The sequence below is a fragment of the Notamacropus eugenii genome, chromosome 7, assembly GCF_028372415.1.
Source record: "Notamacropus eugenii isolate mMacEug1 chromosome 7, mMacEug1.pri_v2, whole genome shotgun sequence".
In the NCBI taxonomy this organism is placed as follows: Eukaryota; Metazoa; Chordata; class Mammalia; order Diprotodontia; family Macropodidae; genus Notamacropus; species Notamacropus eugenii.
Window position 1 is genome coordinate 104294756 of NC_092878.1, and position 26312 is coordinate 104321067.

Genomic DNA, 26312 nt, shown 5'->3' on the forward strand with positions numbered 1-26312 from the left:
GTGTTTGCTTATGGGGAAATATTGGTACTTAATAACTCTGTGTCTTTCTAACCCTGGGGGCCAGTGAAGTAAAAGTAGTTCCGAAATTTGACCAAAGGTGTCATCTGAATCATTATCTGAATACAATTATTCAAACTTCCCTTCATCTACAAAAGAATCAAGATTTTCTGCTGAAATTCTTATTAAATCAGTTCTTCATTATTCAATAATGACAGATTTCTGTTCACTTTTAAAAGGAAAAATACTTTTTCTTTTTTCCCTCACAATTGTCCTATTAACATTTTCAATTCCAAAGGCTCTCACTTCTCAGGTCTAACATTTCCTGATAAATATTTTTTAAAATAAATTAAAAAGCACCTTTTCATTTTTTACTGTAATTATATCTTTATAGCATCTTTATGACTTACACTAAGACATGATATAGAAGACCACAAAAAGTTTAGAAGTTTTCCTTTAAAATGCAGACCTAGATTAGTGGTGGTAAAGCTGGAATGAGCTGGTCCAGGGGACAAGGTTAGGATGGATAATGGGAATTTGGCCCCCTACACTCCCATAATGGGGCAGCTAGGTAGCACAGTGAATAGAGCACCAGACCAGTAGTCAGAGACTCGTCTTCCTGAGTTCAAATCTGGCCTCAGACGCTTATTAGCTGTGTGACCCTGGGCAAGTCACTTAACCCTGTTTACTTTAGTTTCTCATCTGTCACATGAGCTGGTGAAGGAAATGGCAAACCTCTCCAGTGTCTTTGCCAAGAAAACCCCAAACAGGTTCATGAAGAGTCTGACATGACTGAAACATAACAACAACAAAAACGCTTAACTGCTATTTTTAACCAATGACAGCCTTACCTTAGAGGAGAGGTTCTTGACCTTTTTGTGTGTTATGGGCCACCCTTTTGACAGTCTAGTAAAGTCTATGGACCCCTTCTCAGAATAAAGTTTTTAAATATTTAAAATACATAGGATTATAAAGGAAAATAATTATATGTACAATTATAAACATATCTGTACATACATACATGCATATACGTGTATACATGGGATCCATAAACTTGTATATGTGTGTATACATACATATATATTTATAACTTATATTACAAGTTTTATGTGTGTGCGCATATATATAACAAGTTCATGGAGCCCACATGTGTGTGCATATGCATATACATATGTATACACATATATATTTATAATTGTATCTTAATATATTTTCCTTTGTAATTATTTAGATATATACCCACATGTGCACAAACACACACAAGTTCACAGTCCCAACTCAAGAACTCTTGCTTCCAAACGAGTGGTAACTGAGCTAAGTTGCCACAAACAGATTCCCCTCTTTCCCTCTTGCCACAGGGTCCCATTCCTATCCTGTCACACTGTTCTACTGCAGATGAGCTGGTGGGGATCCACACCAGTTGAAAATCATCAGTACTACTACCGCTTTTAACTGCCTTCACCACAGAAAATGACTAACACCCCAAAGTGCATGGCTCTTTGATTTTCTCTTGCCATTTCTGCTGACAGTGATGAATACAGCATGTTGGGGTAAAGTTCTAAAGGCTGCCCCATATCTACTATCTTGTGGATCTCTGTCTACAAATGCTGAATTTGTAGCTCTTGCATTTGGAAGAAGAGAAAATTAGATCTTGATGTTCTGTATATGAGTGGGCAGACCCCACACTAAACTGACTTTCCAACATATCCTTTGTTGAACAGAGGTAATATCATTGCATCACCCCTCTCCTCTCCTACCACCCTAGTCCAAGACCCACTCTGAGAACACACTGCATTTGAGTCTCTATATGGAGCCAAATTCCGCAGGAAAAAAATATGGAATTTTGCAGCCTCAAAAAAAGTGGATTCCTGATATTTGGTGTTGAAAATTGTAGTGGCAAAACTTTTATACATGATTTGTTCTTGTGGGCCAGCCATTGTCCCTGATTCAGAAATGGATGCTGACCTGCTGAAAAACTCACCAAAGTGTGTTTGTCACAAACACAGTCACAACAAGGCATCTACCAGGGTGTCATAGTGGAAAGAGACTAGCTCTAGGATCAGAAGCCCCAAGGCCCTGGGCTTCGCCACTTACTATGTGACCTTGGACAATCTGTTGGCCTATTCTGTAAAATGGGAATAATAGTAATTGTACTACCTGTCTCCACTGGTGCTTGTGAAGAAAGCACTGTGTGAGCTGTCAAGTGCTACACAACATAAACTACAGTAACGCTGATTTGACTGAGATCATTAGCAAATATTCTCTTAAATGTTTTCATCCAAATTACCTTTTTGAGAATGTGACACATTTTGTAAAAAACTTCATTTTATAGTAATATTCGACCAGATTGCCTTGAGCGTAGACATTCCCACGGTCAGCGGCTTGTCTCAAGCACTGAAGGGCTGCGTCAGTATCTTGGCGAACGCCTTGTCCATAAAAGTACATGAGACCAAGTGCACCCTGGGACTCCAGGTTTCCATTGCCACAAGCTTCTGAATGCCAAAAAAATGCCTAAGGGAAAGTACAATCACGACTTGCCATTAAGAAATAACTTTGGAGCTTCTACTTTTAAGTGAAGTACATTGTTGGGGGCAGGGGGAGGGCAGGTGTAAAGAGGCCTTTCCTTGGCCCCCTCCCCCAGCTATTACTCGCTTCCCCTCTAAGATCATCTGCCATCAGTTAATGTATCAGCCTTGTCTATACACCTACAGAGATAAATCTCTCTCCCCTCCCCCTCCCCCATTAAAACAGAAACTCTTTGGGCAGGAACTAATTAATCTTTGTCTTTCACACACAGAGTGTCTGGCTGGTGCTTAGGAAATACTTGCTAACTGACTGGTACAGGGGAAAGAACAGTAGCTCTGGAACCAGGTGACATCAGTTGGACCTCAGTTTTATCATTCAACAGTTTTGTGATCTGGAGAAAATAAATTTCCTACCCTTTCTGTCCCTCAGATCCCACATCTGTAAAACATTAGCAACAGGTGTGCTGTCTACCTCACAGCAATCTGGGGAGGATCCAATGAGCTCATCATTGTAAATTGTCAGCCTAGGAAATGGCCTCATCACAAGCATGGCTTCAGGGTTTGGGACTTCATCAGCTCTAGAAGACACAGAGGAATTCATCTTCTCTCTTGGGGGAAAGGAGTATCCACACCAATGAAAGCACAGGTGGCTGAAGTACTAGAATGTTAAGTATCACCATCATGAGGGCAGCTAGGTGGCACTGCAGTGGAGTCAGGGAGACGCATCTTCCTGAATGCCAAGCTGTGTGACCCTGGGTAAGTCACTTTACCCTCTTTGCCTCAGTTTCCTTGTTTGTAAAATGAGCTAGAGAAGGAAATGGCAAACCACTGTAGTATCTTTGCCAAGAAAACACTAAATGGGGCAATGAAGAGTTGAACAGGACTGAACAACAACGCTGTCATTCATTTAGGAGTAGCTGAGTATCTTCACTGCACATTTTTGCCTAGCAATAACTAATATACATCCTATGATAAACTGCAGAAAGTTTTTCCCTCTTTACTTAAAACACTAAGTAATAATAGAGGATTATCTTTTCCAGATTTGCATTTGTCTTCAGTCATTTCCCTAATCACTACCAGTCACCAAGGGGCCTCATTTTACCATGTTTTCCTGTAATCTCCCAAAAGAAATGGAGAAAGAGGGCAAGGCCTTTGGATACTTATAATGAGACAGTGCATATAGAGAGAAGAGTTTGTCAGGGAGATTTCAGAGGAATGTTTAAAAATCTAAAAAGAGAAGGAAGAGATGAAAAGTTTAAAGTCAGTGGAAGTTGAAGATAAAAAGGTAGTGGACAATATCAGATTCATTCCTTTAAACCTGGTTCCTTCATGCAGACAAAGCAGAGTATGAAAAATTATAGATATGAAAAATGCTTGAACATCATATTAAATCATTTTGAATTGTGGTTTCTATCTAGATACTTTTAAGTGACTAATAATAATTCCTGTTGGGTGACTTTGGTTTTAGTGATAGGTACCCTCAAAGACTTAATTTTTGCCAAAAAAAAAAAAAAAAAGAATAAAAAAGATTTTCTATTACTTCTCACTAATAGGATCAAGGACAATAATGTTTTCTTCCTTCCAGTATTTTCCAGTTGATGTTTCTACTGCCAGTCATAAGTAGGAGAGACCATGCTTCTACTGGAGCTTTAAAGTTTTTTTTTCTTTTTTAATATGAGAAAACCTATAGAGAATTACTGAGCATACCTTTCCTATCAATGTTGGGCTACTTTCCCCATGGAGAGTTTGCACTTAATCTAAAATGTTTGACTGACTGAGACTTATCACTTCTTTAAGGTATCACTTACTTTAAGGGGGAAGTGGGGTGACTTGATTTACTTAAGCAACTCTACCCCTGGACTCACAGGCTTTTAGAGTTATTTAGAAACCTTAGAGATCAACTAGTGTTCAACCTCCTTATTTCATGGCTGAGGAAACTGGGCTCAAAAACACATAATATGGAATTTATTACATTATTATTTTTATTATTGTCATGTCATATTATCTATTACAATGTAATCAATCTTTTTATATTTTGAAAGATTATTTTAATTTCAGGATTCTTCCCATGTCTTCTCATAGGCTGTAAAATATCCTATAAATAATGATCTTGTCAATGTTTCTGCTAAACATCTTGTATATCTCTTGGAGTTCTTAAAAGGTAATTTTCGCCGGAAGGAAGCTATCACTTTGTCAAATGAAAAACAGGGATATTAAGGGTTCCAAACCGAACCCCCACTAGGTTTGGCTTTCTCCCAAAGCACACACCCAAAAGGAGGGGGAAAAAAAAGAAAAGAAAAGAATGACTTACTCATTAATCTCAAGATAACATCACTTAAAAAAAAAATAAGGTAGGTAACTCACCTTCTCCAGCTCTTTGGGCTCTTTTGTACAATAGTACAATCCCAAGATACTCTGAGCTCTGACACTAGCTTTTGGATTCCCATTGTCTGCAGCGAAAAGCCATAATCTAAAGGAAGAAAGAAAGAGAAATCACAGTCATATTACATGAAAAGTCAGCAGCCCATAAAAACAAAGCTTCATTCTGAGTTTGGATTACCTTTCAGCTTCCTCATCATCATGTGGAACACCTTGTCCTTCATGAAAAGCTCTTCCCAAGTTGTATGCAGCAGCATATTTTAAATGCTTTGCTTCGGGACATGGAGATTCAAGAATTTTCTTCATATATTCCACTCCTTTTACCTTTCACAAAGGAAAAAAAGCACCCCCCCCCCAAAAAAAAGTATTCTTAGTTTTGGCCCAAATAAATTTATTCTCCTATCAACATTTTAGATTGTGGTCTACACTTGTCTGAACAAAGGCACAGAGTAACGAGGCATCCACAGTCCCAGCAGGAATGGAGGATATAGGACAAAAATTAGAGGTGAAAATGTATGTCCTGACCCAGATCTCACAGATCAAAGGTCAGGTAGGGACAATCCAAAACAGTCCTTATGGGGAAATTTATATCTCCAAACACCTTCATCAAAATAGACAAATTGTTAGCTACAATGAAAACTACTAAAAATAAATTCTACCTTTAGATAGAAAAGAGTCAGTGTTAGATTTGCCTCTTTTTTCTGATGCTTCCAACTCTGCATCACAAATCCTAACACACACACACACACACACACACACACACACACACACACACACACACACACCCTTTCTTTTCCTCTCCCCATCTCTCCTGATATTTTGGAAACTCATCCCAGGTACCAGAATAACTAGTCTTATTCTATGGCAACCATACCTACCTTTCCACTTTCCTCAAGTGTATTAAAATAAATACACTACTCATAATTTATATAAAATGTATTTAGCTTTTCAAAACACCTGGATGGATATATCAACAAAAGAGTCACCTTAATAAATATAGAGGGCATAAGTGTTAAAAATTCTGTATAAGAAATGAACAGTTCTTAGGTGGGAAAGGTAGAAATCAGTTGATCAATCAATAAGCATCTATTTAAGCATTTATGTGTCAGGCACTCAGCTAAGCATTAGGGATTTTAAAAAAGGATAAAAAAAAAATCCAGTCCCTGCCCTCATGGAGCATATGTTCCAATAGAGGGATACAACATCTATCTATGTAGCAAAATGCAAGATACAGAGAACACACAGAAGAAAATCATCTTTGTTACAATTCTTCCATTTGTGAAATGTTACCAAATGTGTGAACTAAGTGATTTTGAAAAATGGAGCTTCTCTTTAAGGCTTCTGTGATTATAAGTAAAATGTACTTAATGCCAAAGCATCCTCTGTAAAAATCAGGGGCCTTGAATAAAGTGAGTAGATCTTTCTGTATGATAAAACGGTATCCAATTAAAAACATAAATTAGTAAAATCTTATGTAATTCTGCTCATATGCAATCAACTACTAATTTTTAATGCTAAAGCACAATGTTAAAAAACAACCAATCCAACTTGTCTTAGTTCTGCCTTAGCAAAAGAGTGGGATCAAATAATTTTATTATAAAATACTTGCATTAATCCCAATTTTTCTTCCCTACCTTTTTTCTTTCTTTTTTTAATTAAAATGAGGGGCAGGAGAAGATAAATAAAAATATAAAAGGTTATTATGGAAGGAAATATATAATTATGATCATAATTATAAATATAAATGAAATGAACACACTCGCCAACAAGGGAAGGGCAGCAGAATGGGTTAAAAAGCAGAATCTTGCAATATGTTGTTTAAAAGAAACCCTGTTAAAGACTTACACAATTACAATAAGAGACAAGATGAATTTATTATTGCTTTGGGCAAATTAAAAAAAGCAGGAGTCAACCAATCTCAGATGAGGCATCAATAAAAATAGTTATGGTTAAAAGATATTAGCAAGGAAATTAAATTATACTCAGAGGCATCATACGTGAGAACATAATAGCTAAGTACTTAAAAGAAAAGCTAATTAAATTATAGGGAGAAAGAAGACAGTAAAATTATGACAGGACATCTGGGATTGGGCCTTTTCAGACCTAGACAAAGTTAACAAAAAGATAAAAGAAGAAATGAATTAAGGATTTATGTGGACTTTAAGAAAATTAAATATGCCTGATCCATGGTGATTGCTGAATGAAAACTGAAAGGCATATGAATTTCCTCAATTTTGTATGCTACCTTTACAAAAACTGATCAAGTTCTAAGTCAAAGTAATGGGGGACATAGAAAAACCTCATAAACAAAGAAAAGCAGAAGTATTAAACATCTGTTACTGACTCAAATGCAGTAAAAATTATGACCAATAAAGAATCCTTGAAGAAAGGACTTAAATAAATGGAGACTAAACAATTGAACCTCTGAAGTATTAGTGGGTCCAAGGACAAATAACAGAAACAATAGATAACTCCATCCATTACAATGACAACAGTAAAGCAACATACTAAAACTCTTGAGATGATCCAAAACAGTCCTTGGAGGAAAACTCATAATTCCAAACACTTCCATCCACATAGACAAACTGCTAGCTAAGATGAAAACCATATTAAAAAGATCTTAAGATAAAAAAGAGAATGAACTTCAGAGTCAGTTTTAGAAGTAAGCATTACTAGGTGATGGATTAAAGTATAACAGTCAAGGTTCTTATTTCCTTATTTCATGACAAGATCATCTGGGAGAGAATAAGTGGGGACAAAAGCATCTATATGTCTAGATAAACTAAATCTGAGGGCAAAGAAAATCTGAATAATATAATCTGATAGGGGCTAGTTCTGTGACTTCATTACCACAGAGAAACAGATGAAGAAACCCCAAACAACAATGGAGACTAGCACCTTTTCAGCAGCATCATCTTAGAGAAATGCCTAGAGTGCTATCCAGTGTCCAGGGTTCCACAACTAATAGGTGTCTATGGTATAACTTGAACCCAGGCCTTTCTGGTTCTGTGTTAACTATCATATAAAGTGATAGGCTATCAATAATATGGAGAAAATCAGAGAAAACAGGGGAGAGGTCCTACAATACTTAAAATGAAAGTATGGTCACACTTCCAAAAAACAAACATTGAGTCTTAATATTAGAGATCAATTTTCTTCAATTCCTCCTACCAAAATTCTTAAATGTATTGTGTGAGAGATGTTTTTTCTCCATTATAACAATAACAGCTAGCATTTTTAAGAGTATTTTAAGATTTGCAAAGCATGATTTCATTTTCAAAAGGTCATGCCAGAATCACTTGATTGAGAGGCCAGAATAATGTCAAGGACACAGAAGATATGGATTTCACCAAATGTATTTGAGAGAGCGTTCCATCCTACCCTTGTAGACCAGATGGAGAGGCTATGCATGATGACCCAGGGAGATTCAGAATTGGCCAACTTTCAATCCCAAAGGGGCCACTGAAGCTCCGTGGGTCTCAGTTTCCTTATCTGTGAAATAAGGGGGTTGGGCCTTTGAGGTTCTTCACAGCTCTAGATCTATGGGATCAACCTCATCGATTATAGTAGAGATCTGTCTTTCATATCATGTTCAACATTTTTACAAATGATTTGGATAAGCATAGATGGCATGCTGAACAAATTTATAGATGATATGAACCTAGGAAGAATAGATAACGATGTGGTTTTACAGTCAAGATTCTAAAATATCTCAACAGCCTAAAACAATGGGCCAGATCTACTGGGGTGAAACGTATAGGCATAAATGTAAAGTCTTATATGCTAAGTTCAAAGAAGCCATCTTCCCAGTTTCTCAGGCTTACAAACTAGGATCTTTCCTTGACTCCTAAGAATCTCTCACTACTCCCCCATATCCATGCTGCGGCCAAAGCCTATGGATTTCAATTCTGTAACATCTCTTAAATGTCCCTTTCTCCCCTCCAACTCTGCTATCATTCTAGTGTAGGCCCTCATCACTTTTTGCCAGGACTAATGCCTTTTGGTGGGTGTACCTGCCTCACGTTTCCCCCCACTCAAATCCATCCTCCATTCAGCCATCAAGGTGATTTTCCTTACGTGAAGGGCCAACCATGTCACTCCCTTCCTCAATAAACTCCAGTGGCTTCCTATTGCCTTCAGAATCAAACACCTAGACCCCTCCTACCTTTCCACTCTTCTTTTTAAAACTATTTACTTTTAGTTTTCAACATTCACTTGCGTAAGATTTTGAGTTTCAAATTTTCTTCCCGTTCCTCTCCTTCCCCCTCCCCAAGACAGCATGCAATCTCATATAGGCTCTACTTGTGCATTCAGATTAAACATATTTTCATATCGGTCATGATTAGAAAGAGAACTAATGGGAGGAACCATGAGAAAAAAGAAACAAAACAAAATAACTAACGAAAAGGAGAGAAAATAGTCTGCTTCCATCTACATTCAGACTCCACATTTTCTGGATGTGGATGGTATTTTCCATCATGAGTTTTTTTTGGAGTGGGGAAAGCACGGCAATTGGAGTTAAGTGTCTGAACTCAGGTCCCCTGCCTGACTCCAGAGCCAGTTCTCTACTCACTATACCACCTAGCTCCCCATGACTGTGAGTCTTTTGGAGCTGTCCTTGCATTGGTGAGAAGAGCTAAGTCTGTCAAAGTCAGTCATCGCACAATGTGGTTGTTAATGTGTACAATGCTCACTTCACTCAGCATCAGATCATATGTCATTCCAGGTTTTTCTGAAATCTGCTTTCTCATCATTTATTATAGCATAATAGTATTCCATTACATTTACATACCACAGCTTGTTCAGTCATTCCTCAATGGATGGACATGCCCTCAATTTCTAGTTCTTTGCCACCACAAAAAGAGCTGCTATACATATTTTTATACATGTGGGTCCTTTTCCTGTTTTTATGATTTCTTTGAAATACAGATCTAAAAGTGGTATTGTTGGGTCAAAAGGTATGCACAGCTTTATAGCCCTTTGGGCATAATTCCAAATTGCTCTCCAGAATGGTTGGATCAGTTCACAACTCCACCAACAATGCATTAGTGTTCCAATTTTCCCTTATCTTCTCCAACATTTATCATTTTCCTGTTTTGTCATGTTAGCCAATCTGATAGGTGGTACCTCAGAGCTGTTTTGATTTGTATTTCTCTAATCAATAGTGATTTAGAGCATTTTTTTCTTATGAGTATAGATAGCTTTAATTTCTTCCTCTGAAAACTGCCCGTTCATCACCTTTGACCATTTATCAATTAGGGAATGAATTGTATTCTTATACATTTGACTCAATTCTCTACATATTTTAGAAATGAGGTCTTTATCAGAGACACTGGTTATAAAAATCCTTTCCTAGTTTTCTGCTTCCCTCCTAATCTTGGTTGCATTGGCTTTGTTTGTGCAAAAACTTTTCAATTTAATATAATCAAAATTATCCATTTTGTATTTCATAATGTTCTCTAACTCTTGTTTGGTCATAAATTCTTCTGTTCTCTATAAATCTGACAAGTAAACTATTCCTTGCCTTTCCACTCTTGTTACACCGTACTTATACCATGTACTCCTTGATCTAGTGACATTGGCCTCCTGGTCATTCCATGAATAAGACACTCCCATGTCTAGGTTCTGGGGATTTTCTCTGGCTGTCCTCCATACCCTCCTTCTTCAACTCCACCAACTGACTTCCCTGGCTTCCTTTAAGTCCCAACTAAAAATCTTACATTTTACCTGAAGCCTTTTCTAACTCTTCTCAATTCTAGTGCCTTCTTTCAGCTACTTAATTCCTATTTATCTTATATATAGTTTTTCATGTGTATAGTGCTTGCATGTTGTCTCCTCCATCAGACTGGAAGCTCATTGAGGTCAGCCTCTCTTTTGCTTCTTTTTGTATCTTTGGCGCTTAGCACAGTGCCTGGCACAGAGGAGGTGATAAATAAATGTTTATTAATTGATATAGATATATAATTTAATCCTTATAATTCCCATTTACAAAAGACAAGTTAAATGACTTATCTAAAAGTTTCTCAGGCTTCCATCAAAAGTGTCAATTTAAAATCCCACTTTCTGCAAGAAGCCTTTCCTTCTCATTGCTAATCCCTCTGAGATTACTTCAAAATTACCCTGCATATATTTTGTACGTATATAGTTGTTTGTCTGCTGCCTCCCCCATTGGACTGTGAGCTCCTGGAGCCTAGGGTCTGCTTCTTCCTTTCTTTGAATCCTTAGGGCTTAACGTTGCCTGGCACATAATAAACAACTAGTAAATTTTGTTTGTTGATGTGACTTGACTTATACATGAATGGAAGAGTGGAGATTCAGACCCAGGTCTTTTGATTTCAGCATTGATAAAGAATTTTAACAGTGTAGGGCAAATTCTGGAAGCTCATCACTAGAGAATATCTCGATCAGTATCACTCCAGGGACCCCAGAATGTTCTTTTAGGCTGGGACTTTATGTCTGGACTTCTTTTCATCATAATAATTCAGACAATGTCATATGTAAATTTCCAGTTCCAGGACCAACTGTTGGACTTCAAAAAGCCTTTGCAGTAACAGAATGTTAGGGCTGGACAGAACCTCAGTGATCATCTAACTTACCCCCTGACTTTTTAGATGAGGAAAGTAAGGTCCAGACACTGGTAGTGACTTGCCCAAGATCACGAAGGAAGGTTTTCTATGTTTTTGTAAATTACTACTTAAAATATAGCCCACTGAAGTGGGAGAAATTAGGAAAAAATTTCCCCAAAGACCCAGATACAGAAAACTATTAACAAGAATTTGGAAGAAATTAGAAAATCAAGAAATACGTAAAACTGTAGCTAAGCTACCATGTTTTCACTCTTCTTCATCAAACTTCCTCCCTAATTAGTAGAGCCGCCCTATTTCCACAATCCCAAATCATCACAAACTAAGACAGGAAAAGGATGCATGGGAGCCATGGATTTCCTAGTACCCAAGGCTCATTCCCCTCCTCCAACTTAGTAAGTCAAGAAAAAATAATTATAAAGTCTTGCTCTAAATGTGCAGAAGCAAGTGAGGCTGGTGACTCTGTGCAGCCCTGCCTCACTTAAATCCAGTTCACTTGCATGTCATGGCATCATTTCCCTGAGGTCACGGTCCTCTTCAAGAAGGAAGGACAAACAGCGAGAGGGGGAAAACGAGTGAGTCATCTATTCCAACAATTCCTGCTAAAGCCTAGAATTCTCCCATTACTTGATTTCTGGCCTCTGTGGAGTGTTACTATTAATTCCAGAAAAACTCCCTTCTCCAGAATTAATAAAGTGAAGCCAAAAATAAAAATAACTACAACAAAGCTCCAAACACTGGGGCTCTAACATTTCCAAGAACTTAGGAAACCAATATTCTAGGGCAGGAAATAAGAAAAATGGCACCCACTTGAATTTTGTTCTAAAGAGGCACTGGCCTTAGATCTAGAAAGGATCTTTACAGGTCATCCATTCCTGCAGGCCACATATTGACTTAGAAAATCACAAATTAACATTATCTTTGTTGTACCGTATTTTTATTTATTTCGGGAAACATTTCCTAATTATGGCTTAATCTGACTCAAGGTCATGGTTGGGAGTTTTAGAGGCTACTTTCTGTTTCAGATTTTACATCATTGATTCAATTCTTTTGTTGTACAGAAAAGGAAACTAAGACCTAGAGAGAGAAAATGACTTGACCCACATTCATACAGGTTGCAAGTAGTAACACTCAGAGAAGTATACTCACATTTACATCTTCTGACTGTAAATACAGTAATCTTTGGATTCATCTTTGTCAAATGCAGAATAATTGGATGCTAGGTTGGACAGAACCTTCAAGTGCAAACTCTAAATGGAGATCAGCTCCCCCAAGGACTAAGACAAGGCCTCCAGCCTCAAACCATTTACAATCTCTGCCTCCAGACAGAATTACATTTAAGCCACTCTAATTTGAAAATACTTCTAGAATAGGAGACCCCACATTCCCTTTTAGTTTTAAATTCTGAATCTAATAATGTGGCAGCCAAATGATCATGTAATCTTGACTCCATACACATCTTAAATGAGAACCCACAGGTAAGAAAACGAACATTTTCAAGCAGTTCTTTCTGGAGTGATTTAGACCTCTGTATGGGGACATTTCAGGCAGCTAGGTGGCAAAGTGTTCAGAGTAACAGGCCTGGAGTCAGGAAGACTCATCTTCCTGAGTTCAAATCTGGCTTCTAACACTTACTAGTGATGTGACCCATGGTAAGTCACTTAACCTTGTTTGCCTCAGTTTCCTCATCTGTCAAATGAGCCGGAAAAGGAAATGACAGACCATTTCATATTTTTTCCAAGAAAACCACAAATGGGGTTACCTTAACTACAAGTGAAATTGAACAAGTGAACATTTCATGTAAATTCCATGAAAATAAGATGCTTGTACTAATTAGGCTTCATTCTCTGAATTTGTATCCTCAAAGTGTCTAGCACAGTGCCGGGCACATCAATAAGTACTTGCAGATTGAATGAATTGCTCTTCTGGACACTTTAATGGAGAAAAGTGACTTCACTGCCTTCATATGCCCTTTCCTATTTGTTTTCCTCGCTGTCAATCAATCCTACATTTGTCTGTCCCTCTAAACCCCCTATTTCTTGTCAGGATAGTTAAGTGCCTAAGATATCAGTGATACAGTGATTCAAGCAAATGTCTAAAAAAGTTCTGAGCTTTTCAGATGGCATAAGTTTTATTAAAATAGAAAAGTACCCTAAGTTTAGAAAGTTTTTGGAATTAAGGATTAATTTAAAGGCAAATATGAAATTTCAAAATGTCCACCAGTACATCAACAGAAGTCAAGAAAATCAACCCATTGGAAGACTTGTGACATTTTAAGGCTTATCTCACCTTACCATCAGTATTCTCTTAAATATCAGCATAAACCTTGGGACGTCTGCATTATTCAGAAAAGCTCATCTCAATAGGACACTATAACGAGTAATGAATGAATCTATAAAACAATTTTATTATCAGATAATGCTACAATTTCTCATGAAATTCTTAACCTTTCTCTGTAGATGTCAAGTTGTATTTCCCCAAGCAAAGTGACAGTCAAGATATTATTAAAATAGGAGTAGGTAACAAATGGATCTAAAACATCACATTCCAAGGGATTCCTGATTTTAATTATTTGGTACAGTTTGTCTCAGATTCTAGGAAAAAAATGGCCAAAGGCAGCTACTAACAGCTTAGGATATTATCCAAGGGGTACCAAATAGATACTTGGGACAGTGTTTTCCCACTTAATTTCCTAAGGAAAGTATACTTATAAATCAGCACCTGTCCTTTTCTAAACATTTCATTCACTTTACTATTTTCTTTATCCGATAGAAAAATGTTGTAATACTGAAAAGAAATAGTTTTAACATAAGGTTAATTCTGAGGCCAGCATCAGATTTGAATAAAAAGATAAAAATTTTTAAAAAGACCACACAATAAAATCTCACAGACCTAAAATTATACATTCATGGACTTTACAGTAAGCACACATATAAAGATTTTTTTCCTCACTTTTTGATTCACTTAAGTCATTCTTTTTGACTATACTCTTAATAAGGTTTTATCTTGCACTAAGATTAATACTTTGTATATTTTATTCTCAAGGGCAGGGAAAATCTCATTACCTATATCTTTACTTCTATTACCAGATCTTTATGTCATGATACCTTTGTAGTTAAGGTGGAAAGACGAAAATTGGATGTTAGATTCAAAACTGGTGACAAACTAGACTGAAAGAATATTTATTACTAAACTGATGTCAACTCGGCGAGGGGTGTCTAGGGGAGAGTTTGGTCCATAGCTCTGTTCTGTTTGACATTTTATCAGTGACATAGATGGCATGCTAATGAATTTACAGGTAGTATGAAAAGATGGCTAATATAGGATGACATGAGAGGTATGTAAAAAAATGCTTAAAAGACTTATAAAAGACTGAAGCTAACAAGATGGAAAGAAGGACTTTTAAGTGGAATAAGTGTAAAGTCATGCACCTGGGTTAGTTTGGGATGTGGGAGATGTTTCTAGAAAGTTGCTCATATGCAGTAAACATGTTTTGGTTAACTAAGACTTCATTATGAATGGTCTGTTACAACAGCCGAAAAGCTCATGTAATTTTAGGCTGCAATAATAGAAAGTGTCTGGGCAGTTTAAATTCAACTGTATTATACCCCGGTATATATTTGGAGTATTGTGTCCTCTACATTTAGTAGAGGTACTGACAAGTTGGAATGCGTCCCAAGAAGGACAACCTCCAGCCACTGCTAGCCAAATGTAAAATGGGATGCCATGGAAATTATAAGGTTAGCCCTAACCTGGGGACTTCTAATGGTCACTGGATGACCACTGGCTTAAGGATATTACAGAGAATTCTCAGTGAAGAACCCATTGACCCTCTGAGGTTACTTTCAACTCTGAGGTCCTGGGACAAGGATGATGAAGGAATTCTAAACCATGCTATGATTAAAGAAATTAGCTATGTTTATCTTAGTAGAGGACTTTTGAAGGCGTACTTGTCTCTATATATATTCATTATATATTTATAGAATATATATATTTCCACTTTTACATGGAAAGTCTTTTCAGTGTCTAGCATAGTTCTTGCAACATAGGAGTTTAATAAATGCCTGATTGGTTGATTCCGTCCCCATAAGATGACAGAAACTTCAGGAAGTAATGAATACTCTTTTATCATTAAATCACCTAGTAGAGATTGGAAACACTGGCAAATTTTGGGTGATGTTGTAGACAGGATTTCTGTTTTGCTTCAGGTGATATCTGAGATTCCTTCTAATTCTATAATTCTATCACTGTGAAAAAAATGGATTGAAATTCAGTTCAGGGCCCCTTATCTGAGAAGGAATACCCTTCATTTACTTTGTTTTCTAGACTATTATGTGACTTGTTTGCCCCCTAGAGGCCAGCCAGAATCTTCATTAATTTAAAGGGTTAGAATTCAGTGTATTTTATGTAGCAAGCAATTCATGTCTATGCCATCAGGTCAAAGAACTATGATATACTATTTAAAAGTAACAATGGCTTCTTTGGAGACATTATTGTAAATTGTCATTTTTCTTGTAAAGTGAGTTTTTTAATGTACAAAAAAAAGAGGAATCAACCCTTTCAAAAAATTAGCAGCTGTTTTGAAAGGATCCAGGACCTTGATGGAGTGGTTCATGAATAACCTCAACCACTTAAAGCTAATTATTATTTTATACTAGGCTACGCTTTAATGTCTTAAGAAATATGGAACCACTATGAGAGAGTCAATCAATTCAGTTCAACAAGAGGAGAGCAGAAGGGAGGGAGAAAGGAGGGAGTACTTATGCACAGCCTCTATTAAGTGTTGTGCTGGGCTTCGGAAATATAAAAAGAGGGAACATCTATTTATAGGAGGATTGATGGGGTTCCTTCCTCTGTGGAGTGGATCCTAGGCAATCAGGGATGTTGTAGAAGGGTCACTGGAACAGACTGAGGAGACCTGGGCTCACATCCCAGATGCCCCACTTTTACCAAGTGTGTGACATTGGGCAAGGCATTTAACTCCCTTCAACCTTAGTTTGCTTATCTGTAAGACATATTGGACTAGATGAACTCGAAAGTCCTTTCTGAAACCATAATGTCTTCCCACACACACACACCCTTTAATACAAAATAGAACAAAAGGTGACCTAAAGGTTTCTAGAATGGGGAGAAAATAGTCACAGGGAAGGTTTTTTTTTCTCCTTTTCCCCTGGGGGTGTTTTAAGCCACACTAACTGAAGAAAAACTGAAAAAACTGTTTTTAGCTCTACATGGGTAAGGAGAACTGTCTACAACTTGGCACTTTCAACACCTGCATCTCCACCAATAAAAAGAAGAATTAAAGCTTTCTCTTTAAAAGCACTGCCAGGATTAAGCAGTACTTGATAGCTAAAATGGAGTGAGAAACTGCACCTACTAGATGTGCTTTCAATTTGTTCCAAAGGGTATCATTCCTTTAATATCATGCAAATGTTGCTCCAATAAAGTCCTACCCCATTAGTGGAAGGGAGGCCGATGTGAGTTTTTAAGCACTTTCCCAGAAGAGTCATTTGCCTCACTGGCGAACTTTAGTCCCATCAGATAAAGTGTGAGAAAATTAACATGGCACTTTAGTCCCTGTGAAATTTTCAATAAACAAATGGGGGAGAGGAATTCTTTTTGATTTGAAAGAGATTCATACTGGCCCAGATAATGCACTTCATCAGTACTTCTAGGGTTCAAGCATCTGTATGGAAAGTTATGTTGACTCAGTATCCCATTGTTCCCAGTATGCCTGTCAACCAAGGTTGAGGGAGGTGTCACACAGTCCTCTGACTCTGGTCACTGAGCCAAGTCATCCCCTATTTGTGACCTCTGTACTCCTACCTGCAAAATGTCACCTTCCTATTACCTTGGGGAGGAAGTGAGACGGAAGGGCCCAGCCTCTTTTGCTGAGGCAGACCTAGCTGAATTGGCTTAAAGTTACCTATAAAAGCTGGCCCCACCTGCAGCCATCACTGATCTGCAGTGAGGAGCTCATCAGTTGCTTCCTTGATGTGCTTATAATAAACTCTTTTTAAGTCTCTTTGTCCTGAGGTTTGCCTCATTCATCAGGGTGAAAAGCCCAAGGGAAGAATTATCCATTCCACACTGATTTCTGATTTTTTTGGTGTATGTATGTACACACCGAAGTGATGGGGACTGGAAGGGTCCCCTACATACACCTTTCTGGTCTTCTTACACTGCCCCTCTGCAACATACTCTTGATCCAGTGACCTTGGCCTCTGCTGTTCCTTGAAAACAGCCTCCATCTCTCAGCTCCCCATATTTTCTCAGGCTCTACCTCATGCTGGAAATGCTCTCCCTCCTTCTCTCTGCTTCCCGACTTCCTTTAATTTCCATCTACAATCCCTGTAATTCTTCTCTCTGCTGATTATTTTCAATTTTTCCTGAATATAGCTTTTGGCATGTTGTTCCCCTGTCTGAGAGAAGTGACTGTTGTTTGTTTGTCTTAAGTCTCCAACACTCAGTAACACTCCCTGGCACATAGCTGGCACTTAATAAGTGTCTATTGGCTGATCAACTAGAGCTCCTCTACATTTTAGTAGATGCTTCATAAGTTGCTGTGCCTAAAAAAGTGAAGCACCCTGTGGCCAACCTTGTTATGACAAGACAGTCCAACTTAGATGGACAACTCTTGAGATCATGTCATCAGACCTATATTTCAAGCCTTTCCAGTTTGATAAAAACTACCAGAACTTATGCTTAACCTTTGAAATTAAAGAAGAACAAATATATAAGGTTAAAACTTAATGCAATTCACATTATAATGTTCTTATCAGATGCTCTAGATATATCAGGTAGGGATTGCTTCCTGTGTTCTAGTGCAGTGGTGTCAACTCAGAAATGAAGACCTCTAAACTGGACATAGATAAGGATACCTGCAGGCCACATACTGACTAGGTTTTTAAAATGTAACATTATCTACACTTTATTATATTTTGACTTATTTTGTTAACTATTTCCCAATTATATTTTAATCTGGTTTGGGACCACTCAGGAGTATTGTGGGCCACAATTGTGTTTGACATCTCTGCTCTAGACCACTCCAAGGAGTAGTTCAATGAAGCACCCTGAGTCTAATGCTACTATCACCCTCCAATGTTTTTTGATTACCACAGAGTGGAAATCAATGATTTTAAAGACTACAATCTAAAATAAGTTCTGAATAGTCTGATCTGGGTCCAGGAGGGCAGAAGAGGAAGAGGAAAGGCTGACTGCAGTGGGGAAATCACAAAGTAAGACTATCCTCTGTCACAAACACCATTCTTTTTAATACTTATACTTTTCCTGTGATGATGGCATATGACCAAATCACCAACCTCTCTGAGGAACAAAAATCTCAGGTTACACAAAGAGTTATGGAGAGATGGATGGTATAAGGACTTAGACTCAGGCACAGTGCGGATGACTTGTGTGGAAAAGATGGTCAGTCAGCCAGCTAGCATTCATTAAGTGCCTATTATGTGCTAGACAGAAAACAGTCCCTGCTCTCAAGGAGCTCACAATCTTGGGGGAATAGAGAAGATAGCATACAGACAAATACACACATACACATACAGGCACACACATACCCATATGTGTATATGTATATATATGTATGTGAATGTGTTTGTATATACATACCTGTACATATATACCTATATACACATACACATGTTTTATATATACATATATATTATATATACACATATCCATATGCATAATTGGGGATAATCTCAAAAAAAGGCACTAAGATTAAGAATTAGGAAAGGTGGAACTTCACTAAGGCTTGAAGGAGTCTGGGAAGCTAAGAAGCAGAGATGAAGAGAGAGATGCTGTAATTCTCACCTTAGAAGTACCCCCTCCCTCCCTCTGACTGGATGGCTCCTTCCAAATCTTCTATTTTAAGGAGGGCTTCCAGGCTGTTCCCTCATGGTACCTTCTAGTTTCCTTTTATGGGCAGTCTTCTCCCATTAGAATGGGAGCTCCTCCTGGGCAGGAAGCACTTAGCACAGTGCTTGGCATATAATAAACACCTTAATAAACGCTAATTAACTGAAAGACTAATAGCCTGTTCTCAATCCTCAAGCCCCATCAAAGGCTGTGCAGTTGGACATGCTGATCACCAGGTCCTTCTGGAAACTCTCTCCTCTGCAGGTTTTGTGACACTAATCTTGCTGGAATCCTTTCCTAACCTCTCCACTGCTGGATTATCTTCATCCATGCCATGTCACACCCACTGAGTGTGGGTGTCCCCCGAGGTTCTGCCCTGGGTTGTCTTTTCCTATCTCCCTATGTTATTGGTGAACTCATCAGCTCCCATGGGTTCATCCATCATCTTCATGCTATGATTCTCAGATCTGTGACACAGGGTTTGTTGCTTTCTTAAGCTACAGTCACACTTCACTAATTGTCTTTTGGATATCTCAAACTGGACATCCCATAGACATCTCCAGTTCAACAGGTTCATCTTTTCCCTCAAACTCTCTCCTCTTCCCCACTTTCCCATTTTCTGTTCAAGGGTACCACTATCCTCTCAGTCATCCCAGCCTGCAAGTTCTGGGTTGCCCTCATCTTCTTACCCCACACATCCAATCTGTTGTTACATTTTGTGGTATCCATCTTCACAACTCCTCTCATATTCATCCCTTTTCTCCGTTCACACAGATGCCACCCTGTGAAGGCCTTCTTCACTCAGTCCCTATTACTTTCAGGTTCAGAAATAAAATGCCCCAACTGGCATTTAAAGCCCTTCACCACCTGACTCTTTCCTGCCTTTCCAGTCTGCTTACACCTTACTATCCCCTCCATACACCTGATAATCCAGCTCAGCTGAGCTACTTGCTGCTTTTCCCACATAATGCTCCAACTTCTGCTCCACACCTTTGTCCTGGCTGGTCCTCCTGACTGCAATGCCCTCCCTCTTCATTTCTGACTTTAGATTTCCTGGCTTCCCTTAAAACTCAGCTCAAGCACCCTTTCCTCCAGGAGGCCTTCCACATCCAGGAGGTATCCACATCTACCAGTGCTTATTCATTCTGGATATATCTTGTATGCACTGATTTATACATATTGCCTCCTCAATTAAAATGTAGCCCCTTTGAGGACAAGGACTGTTTTTATTTTTGTTTTAGACCAGCACTTAGCACAGTGTTATTCCCTATTCCCCCATCCCCAGTACATATATACATATGCACACATACACAAACATACAGCCCATATTATGTGCATGTGTGTATACACATACACATGTAATACATATGTATTTACATATCTATGTATGGAGAGACGTATGGTATGATTAGGCCTTAGCACAATGCTGATAACTCCTGGGGAAGATATGGCTTTTATTAACAATTTTTAACAACTAACAAACACATGTACATATTTGTTAACTTCTTGATCTTCATATTGCCTTGACTGGTACAATAATGAACAAATAAACACAATTCTTGAGTGCGGATCTGTCCCTGCTCAGCATAACAAGGAAATGAAATTCTCACATGCCAGAATGCATGTACAATTTCTCTGTAATGGGTTTATATGTTGGTTTGGTAAAATCCACCCAAATTTGCTGCATATCGTTGTTGGGAGAGAACCACAAAATGATATTTGATTGAAAACTGTATTTCATTCATTCACTCAATGAATATTTATTCCCAACAGGGCAGGGAGGATTCCCTTCAGCTAAGTGGAAGATATTTCCTGTGTGGAATAATCTGATTTCATTCTTTTGTAGTTCATACTTAGAACTGATTTCAAAAGAAGTTTCCAAGAATTGTTCACACCTTCAGTTACTGATTCTGTAACTTGACCATAGAGACCTCTTACCTGACAAAGGTTACCAGGGCAAATATCATCTTGTTAGTTATACTGAGGTATATATTGAGGTAATTAATGGAGATATAGATATATACACACATAAGTATGTACGTGTGTATCTATACACACTTGCGACCTTTTCATTCAGTCGTGCATAAAGATACAGTCCACTGTAAACCCCTGCAAAAATCTGGCCCTTCTGCATGTTTTTCTGCAAATACCCTTTGTGTCTATCCATAGAACAAACCACTCACTTTGTCTGTCAAGATACAGTCAATTTCATTTTTATTTTATCATTCTGGCAATACTAGGTTCTGTGTTTTCTTGAAATAACCGTTTATCACACATAGGTGTGAGGCTTCTGACTACTTTATAAACCTCTGGTTTCTTAGAGTTCTTTTCGTTGTCCACTGTGCCAACTTTTAAAAGGTTAAAGGTTATTAGCACATACCAATATATGCTCACTTATTTTGGAGGATCTCACCAAACTCTTCATACAATCTCTACTTCTCCATTCTTTGCAAAGAAGAAAGGCACACAAATTCCCTCCCCAGAAGTCCTACTCAATGTCTTGATGTAGAATGGAAATGAATCTAAGGAGACTCTCAAAGACCATGAGACAGGTCTGTGAGGCTTTGAGTATGAGCCCAGGAACAGACTGAAATTCTTAAACAGTGTCCATTTTCCAGGGATAAATTTAGTATTAGTTTAGTGGGGCTGGAAAACAAGAATGAGACAGTTCTTGGACTGCTCATAAATATTACTTAACTATTAATTCTTTCATTAAATTATCTGGGTCTAATAGACCACAAATTGACATGCTACTGGAGAAACTGAACCTTATCCATATTGACACTATCACTCTAAATGAAACTAGAACTCATAAAGAAGTTACAGCTATTAAATAGTATAGCTTGTAGGTTTCTCCTTGGAAAGGCTGATTAAGGAGTTGGCAGAGTTGATTTGATCATACAGCCCACAGGCATTAACAAATAACTATCCATGGAGATCCTTGGGTCATGTGCCTTTCAGTGCAATAGACTTCACCATGAAGAAACTGCAGTTTAATTCCCTAAACATTTCTTAATCATAACATCAGTTAAATCAAGGGATGGAAAGTCCATTAACATTTGGCCTAGTGAGATGAGGAAATGGTCAGGTTTCCTAGGGATTCAAGGTTAGGCTGGTGACAGTGTGGAGAGTGCGAAAGTAAAGGAAGAAGCATTTTGGGTTTGGGGTTCAGCAGTGGAGGCTGGACCTGCCTGTCTTGGTATTTCTTCAGGTACATAAGACCTTCCATTTCCTACCTCTTCTTTTTTGAGTCAAGTAGTAAAGCCACAGCTGTTCCAAGATGCCAATCTGGATGGCATGCCTACAGAGTTGATTTGGTATTGATGTTTTTGTTTAGCCTATGCATTGGCTGACTGCAAATTCCTTTGAGGTTAATGAAGTTCATCAGTGAACTCAATTTTTTTCAGACTGCGCAGTACACAGGAAGTTCCTAATTTACAAAGGAGTTCTTCATCTGCAACTCAATAATTAGGATACATTTTCCTACAGAAGCTACTTTATAAATGTTGGGTAGAGTACAAAGCTGGTGCGTAAATGTGATATACATCTGAATAACAGTACAACTATTTTTGTACAACGACAACGGCAACAGTACTAGCGCTATAATAACAACATATTTTGACTGTTTTTGTAGTTTTTACAGTATCATGAATGCATTTAACATTAAAATGCTAATTTGGCTATCACTTCACTGGGGAAACCTCGTATCATGGCAAGAAGTACATACTTCTGTATTCTGCAAAACACGAAATGCACAGAAAAGAGATAAATTCGTTAAAAAAAACTACTCAGTAACTGTGAAAGGATAGATGAGAAGAAAAGGGGCAAGAGCTCTGGCTTTCTTCAAAAGACATTCTCACAAATAACGAGGCAAAGCAACTATTGACACTAGCGATGGCAGGGGTTCCCTAAATGCATCTGGACAACTAGCACCAGATGACTTACAAAAAGTAAACACCGAGGTTAAAAGGTGTTCCTGTGGACAAACTACTGGCTCACAGCAACAGAAAGCTAAGAGTTTCCATTTATAATGTATGGAGGAAAAAGAGAGTATTCTAATGACCACACATGGACCTGTTTGTGTTTCTTCCACAGTCAATCAGGAACAATTTGTATAAATAGTGTCTGTGGATGCCCCAGCTGAAGAAGGTGAAAGGTGGGAGGGGCCTTTCTGCTAAGAAATGGGAATAAATGGGAGCAGGACAAGCATACTATCATATTATTCTAATAAAGATTTTAAAGTGTATTCAACTAAGTAAAGATCAGGAAACCTAAGGAGAAACTATAGGAAGTGCTTTTTCCAGCCCAGGCCCACAAAGAGACAGCCAGAAGCCTTATGGCACTCAGAAAGGGTTTCTAGGCAGAAAAGCCCAACCCAGGAGCTCTACACCCAGAAGTCTAACCCCCCAACTAAGGGGGATCCAGGGATATCTGAAGTTTGCAGTGGTGTTGGAGCACGGAGAAGAGGGTGAGGAGAGAAAGAGGAAGACCAGAGAAAGGACCAGGTGAACCAGAGACACCAGGAGTCGTGATGACCTTACCCACCCCTGAAGTCAAAAACATAGTGCTCAGTACCTAATGAAAGCAGTAGTAGGAAGAGTACAGAAAATAAAGACCAGAGCCAAACCAGGCCCCACTACTCCTTCCAGAAGTGCAGAGCCTGGCCTGGACACAAAGTACCAACTGAGGAAGTACGGCTGGAAATACAAGTATAAACAAAGAGAGAGATCGATATAATGAATTACAGCTCTAGGGACGTTTAAAACACAAACCCAAAAGAAGCCAATCACTCCATAACAACTACGAGCAAAGCCTACTAGAATTCCTGGAGGAAATCAAGCAAAAATTTTTTTTTAAAAAGGAAAAGGATAGAAATGAAATGTGAGCTCTAGAGAAAAAAGAGAAAAGAGGAGAAATATAGAGTTCAGGAGTTGTAAGCTCTATTCACATAACAGATTTCTGCTGAAAATTAGAATGAGCCAAACAGAAATCAGTGACTCCATGAGATAACAAAAAACAGTAGAATAAAATGACCTGATTTGAAGAATGCTTTTCCAGTGATGGTTTATGAGGAAGAATGAAGCATTTCTTGAAAGAAAGGAAAGGAAGGAAAACAGAAGAAAAAGAACACAGGGAGGCAGAGAGGAATCCAACTCTGATCAGGAGGCTGGATGGTGAAAAGATGTGACAAAGGGAAGAGAAGGACTTCTGAACCAGTGGAACTCTGTTATAGATTTAAGGCTCTTCTCACAGAGGCAGGAAAACAGACTTTCTTTAAAGATGCTCATTTTCCATTTCCTACAGAATGAGGATGGATAAACACGGGTGTCAGGAGACAGGTCCATTATTTGTCATGGGAGGAAGCGATTCTGGTAGTTTAAAAGATGAAATTAAATAGGTATTTGTTTAAAAAATCAAATGCACAAGCAGAGGAGCTAGATTGAGCTAGATGATAGTTTCTGATAAAAAGATTGAGAATTTTAATGAACTTCAAGCTTAATATGAGTCCATCATGTGATATGGAAGCCAAATTTTAAAAAGAAACAACAAATATGATCTTAATCTACATTAATATAAGCATAATATCCAAAAAAAGGACTTTTACTATTTTACTCTGTCCTGACTAGGTCATATCTATGTTCAGTTTTAAAAAATGGCATTTTAGGAAGAACGCTGACAAGCTAAAAGTACATACAGTGGAGAAGAATGGTACCACCATGATAAAGGAACTCATAACCACACCATTATAAGGACAGACCAAAGAAACTGGGGATGTTTAGTTTGAGGAAGGGGAGATTTGGCTGGGTAAGATAACTACCTTCAGAATATTTGAAGACATATGTAACATAGTGATAAGGGCTTAGACTTCTCTTTGTTCCTTGACTTTACAGAACTGGGTGGAAATGGGAGAGATATAGATTTCTGAATTACTTATAAGAAGACCTAATAATTAGAGCTGTTTGAAGTGAAATAGGTTATTTTGTGAGGTGCTTAATTCCTCATCAGTGAAGGTTTTTGAGCTTAGATTAAATAGAAGCATGGTATTTATTAACAATGACACTACTCACCCACTTCCCATCTCCCAAATCAAGGAGAATGACAACTTACAGGATTTGCTTTCGTCCCCAGCCCATCATAATACATAACTCCCAACTGGTAAATAGCTTGATGATCATTCTCTTGAATTTCTTCAAATTGATCTAATGCTTCCTCATACCATCCCTATAAAAGTCCCAGAAAACATGCATATTATTATTATTATTATTATTTTTTATTTAACTTTTAACATTTTTCACAAAATTTTGGGTTACAAATTTTCTCCCCTTTTATCCCCTCCCCCCCCCATACCCAAGCATTCTAGTTGCCCCTGTGACCAATCTGCTCTCTCCTCTATCCTCCCTCCCTGCCCTTGTCTCTGTCTTCTCTTTTGTCCTGTAGGGCCCGATAGCTTTCTTGACCCCTTAACCTGTATTTCTTATTTCCCAGTGGTAAGAATATTACATTTGATCCTAACACTTTGAGTTCCAACTTCTTTAGCTCCCTCCCTCTCCACCCCTTCCCCTTGGAAGACAAGCAATTCAATATAGGCCAAATCTGTGTAGTTTTGCAAATGATTTCCATACTAGTTGTGTTGTATGGGACTAACTATATTTCCCTCCATCCTATCCTGTCCCCCATTACTTCTATTCTCTTAAGATCCTTTCCCTCCCCATGAGTGTCGACCTCGGATTGCATTCTCCTCCCCATGCCCTCCCCTCCATCCTCCCCCCACCCTGCTTGTGCCCCTGTCCCCCACTCTCCTGTATTATGAGATAGGTTTTCCTATCAAAATGAGTGTGCATTTTATTCTTTCCTTTCGTGGAATGTGATGAGAGTAGACCTCATGTTTTTCTCTTGCCTCCCCTCTTTATCCCTCCACTAATAAGTCTTTTGCTTGCCTCTTTTATGAAAG

The 26312-nt window shown here is 38.2% G+C and overlaps 1 protein-coding gene across 24 annotated transcripts in view; it reads right to left on the minus strand.

Annotated features, from left to right (window-relative positions):
* The window catches only part of LRP2BP (LRP2 binding protein), a 51383-nt gene that overhangs the window by 4807 nt on the left and 20264 nt on the right, over positions 1-26312 (minus strand). For all 24 annotated transcript variants that reach the window (XM_072624167.1, XM_072624170.1, XM_072624169.1 and 21 more), the window contains 4 exons: positions 25469-25582; positions 5083-5225; positions 4887-4992; positions 2285-2508 (listed from right to left, as the gene is read on the minus strand). In XM_072624167.1, the coding sequence (XP_072480268.1) occupies positions 2285-2508; positions 4887-4992; positions 5083-5225; positions 25469-25582 (587 nt within the window). The remainder of the gene's footprint in view (positions 1-2284; positions 2509-4886; positions 4993-5082; positions 5226-25468; positions 25583-26312) is intronic.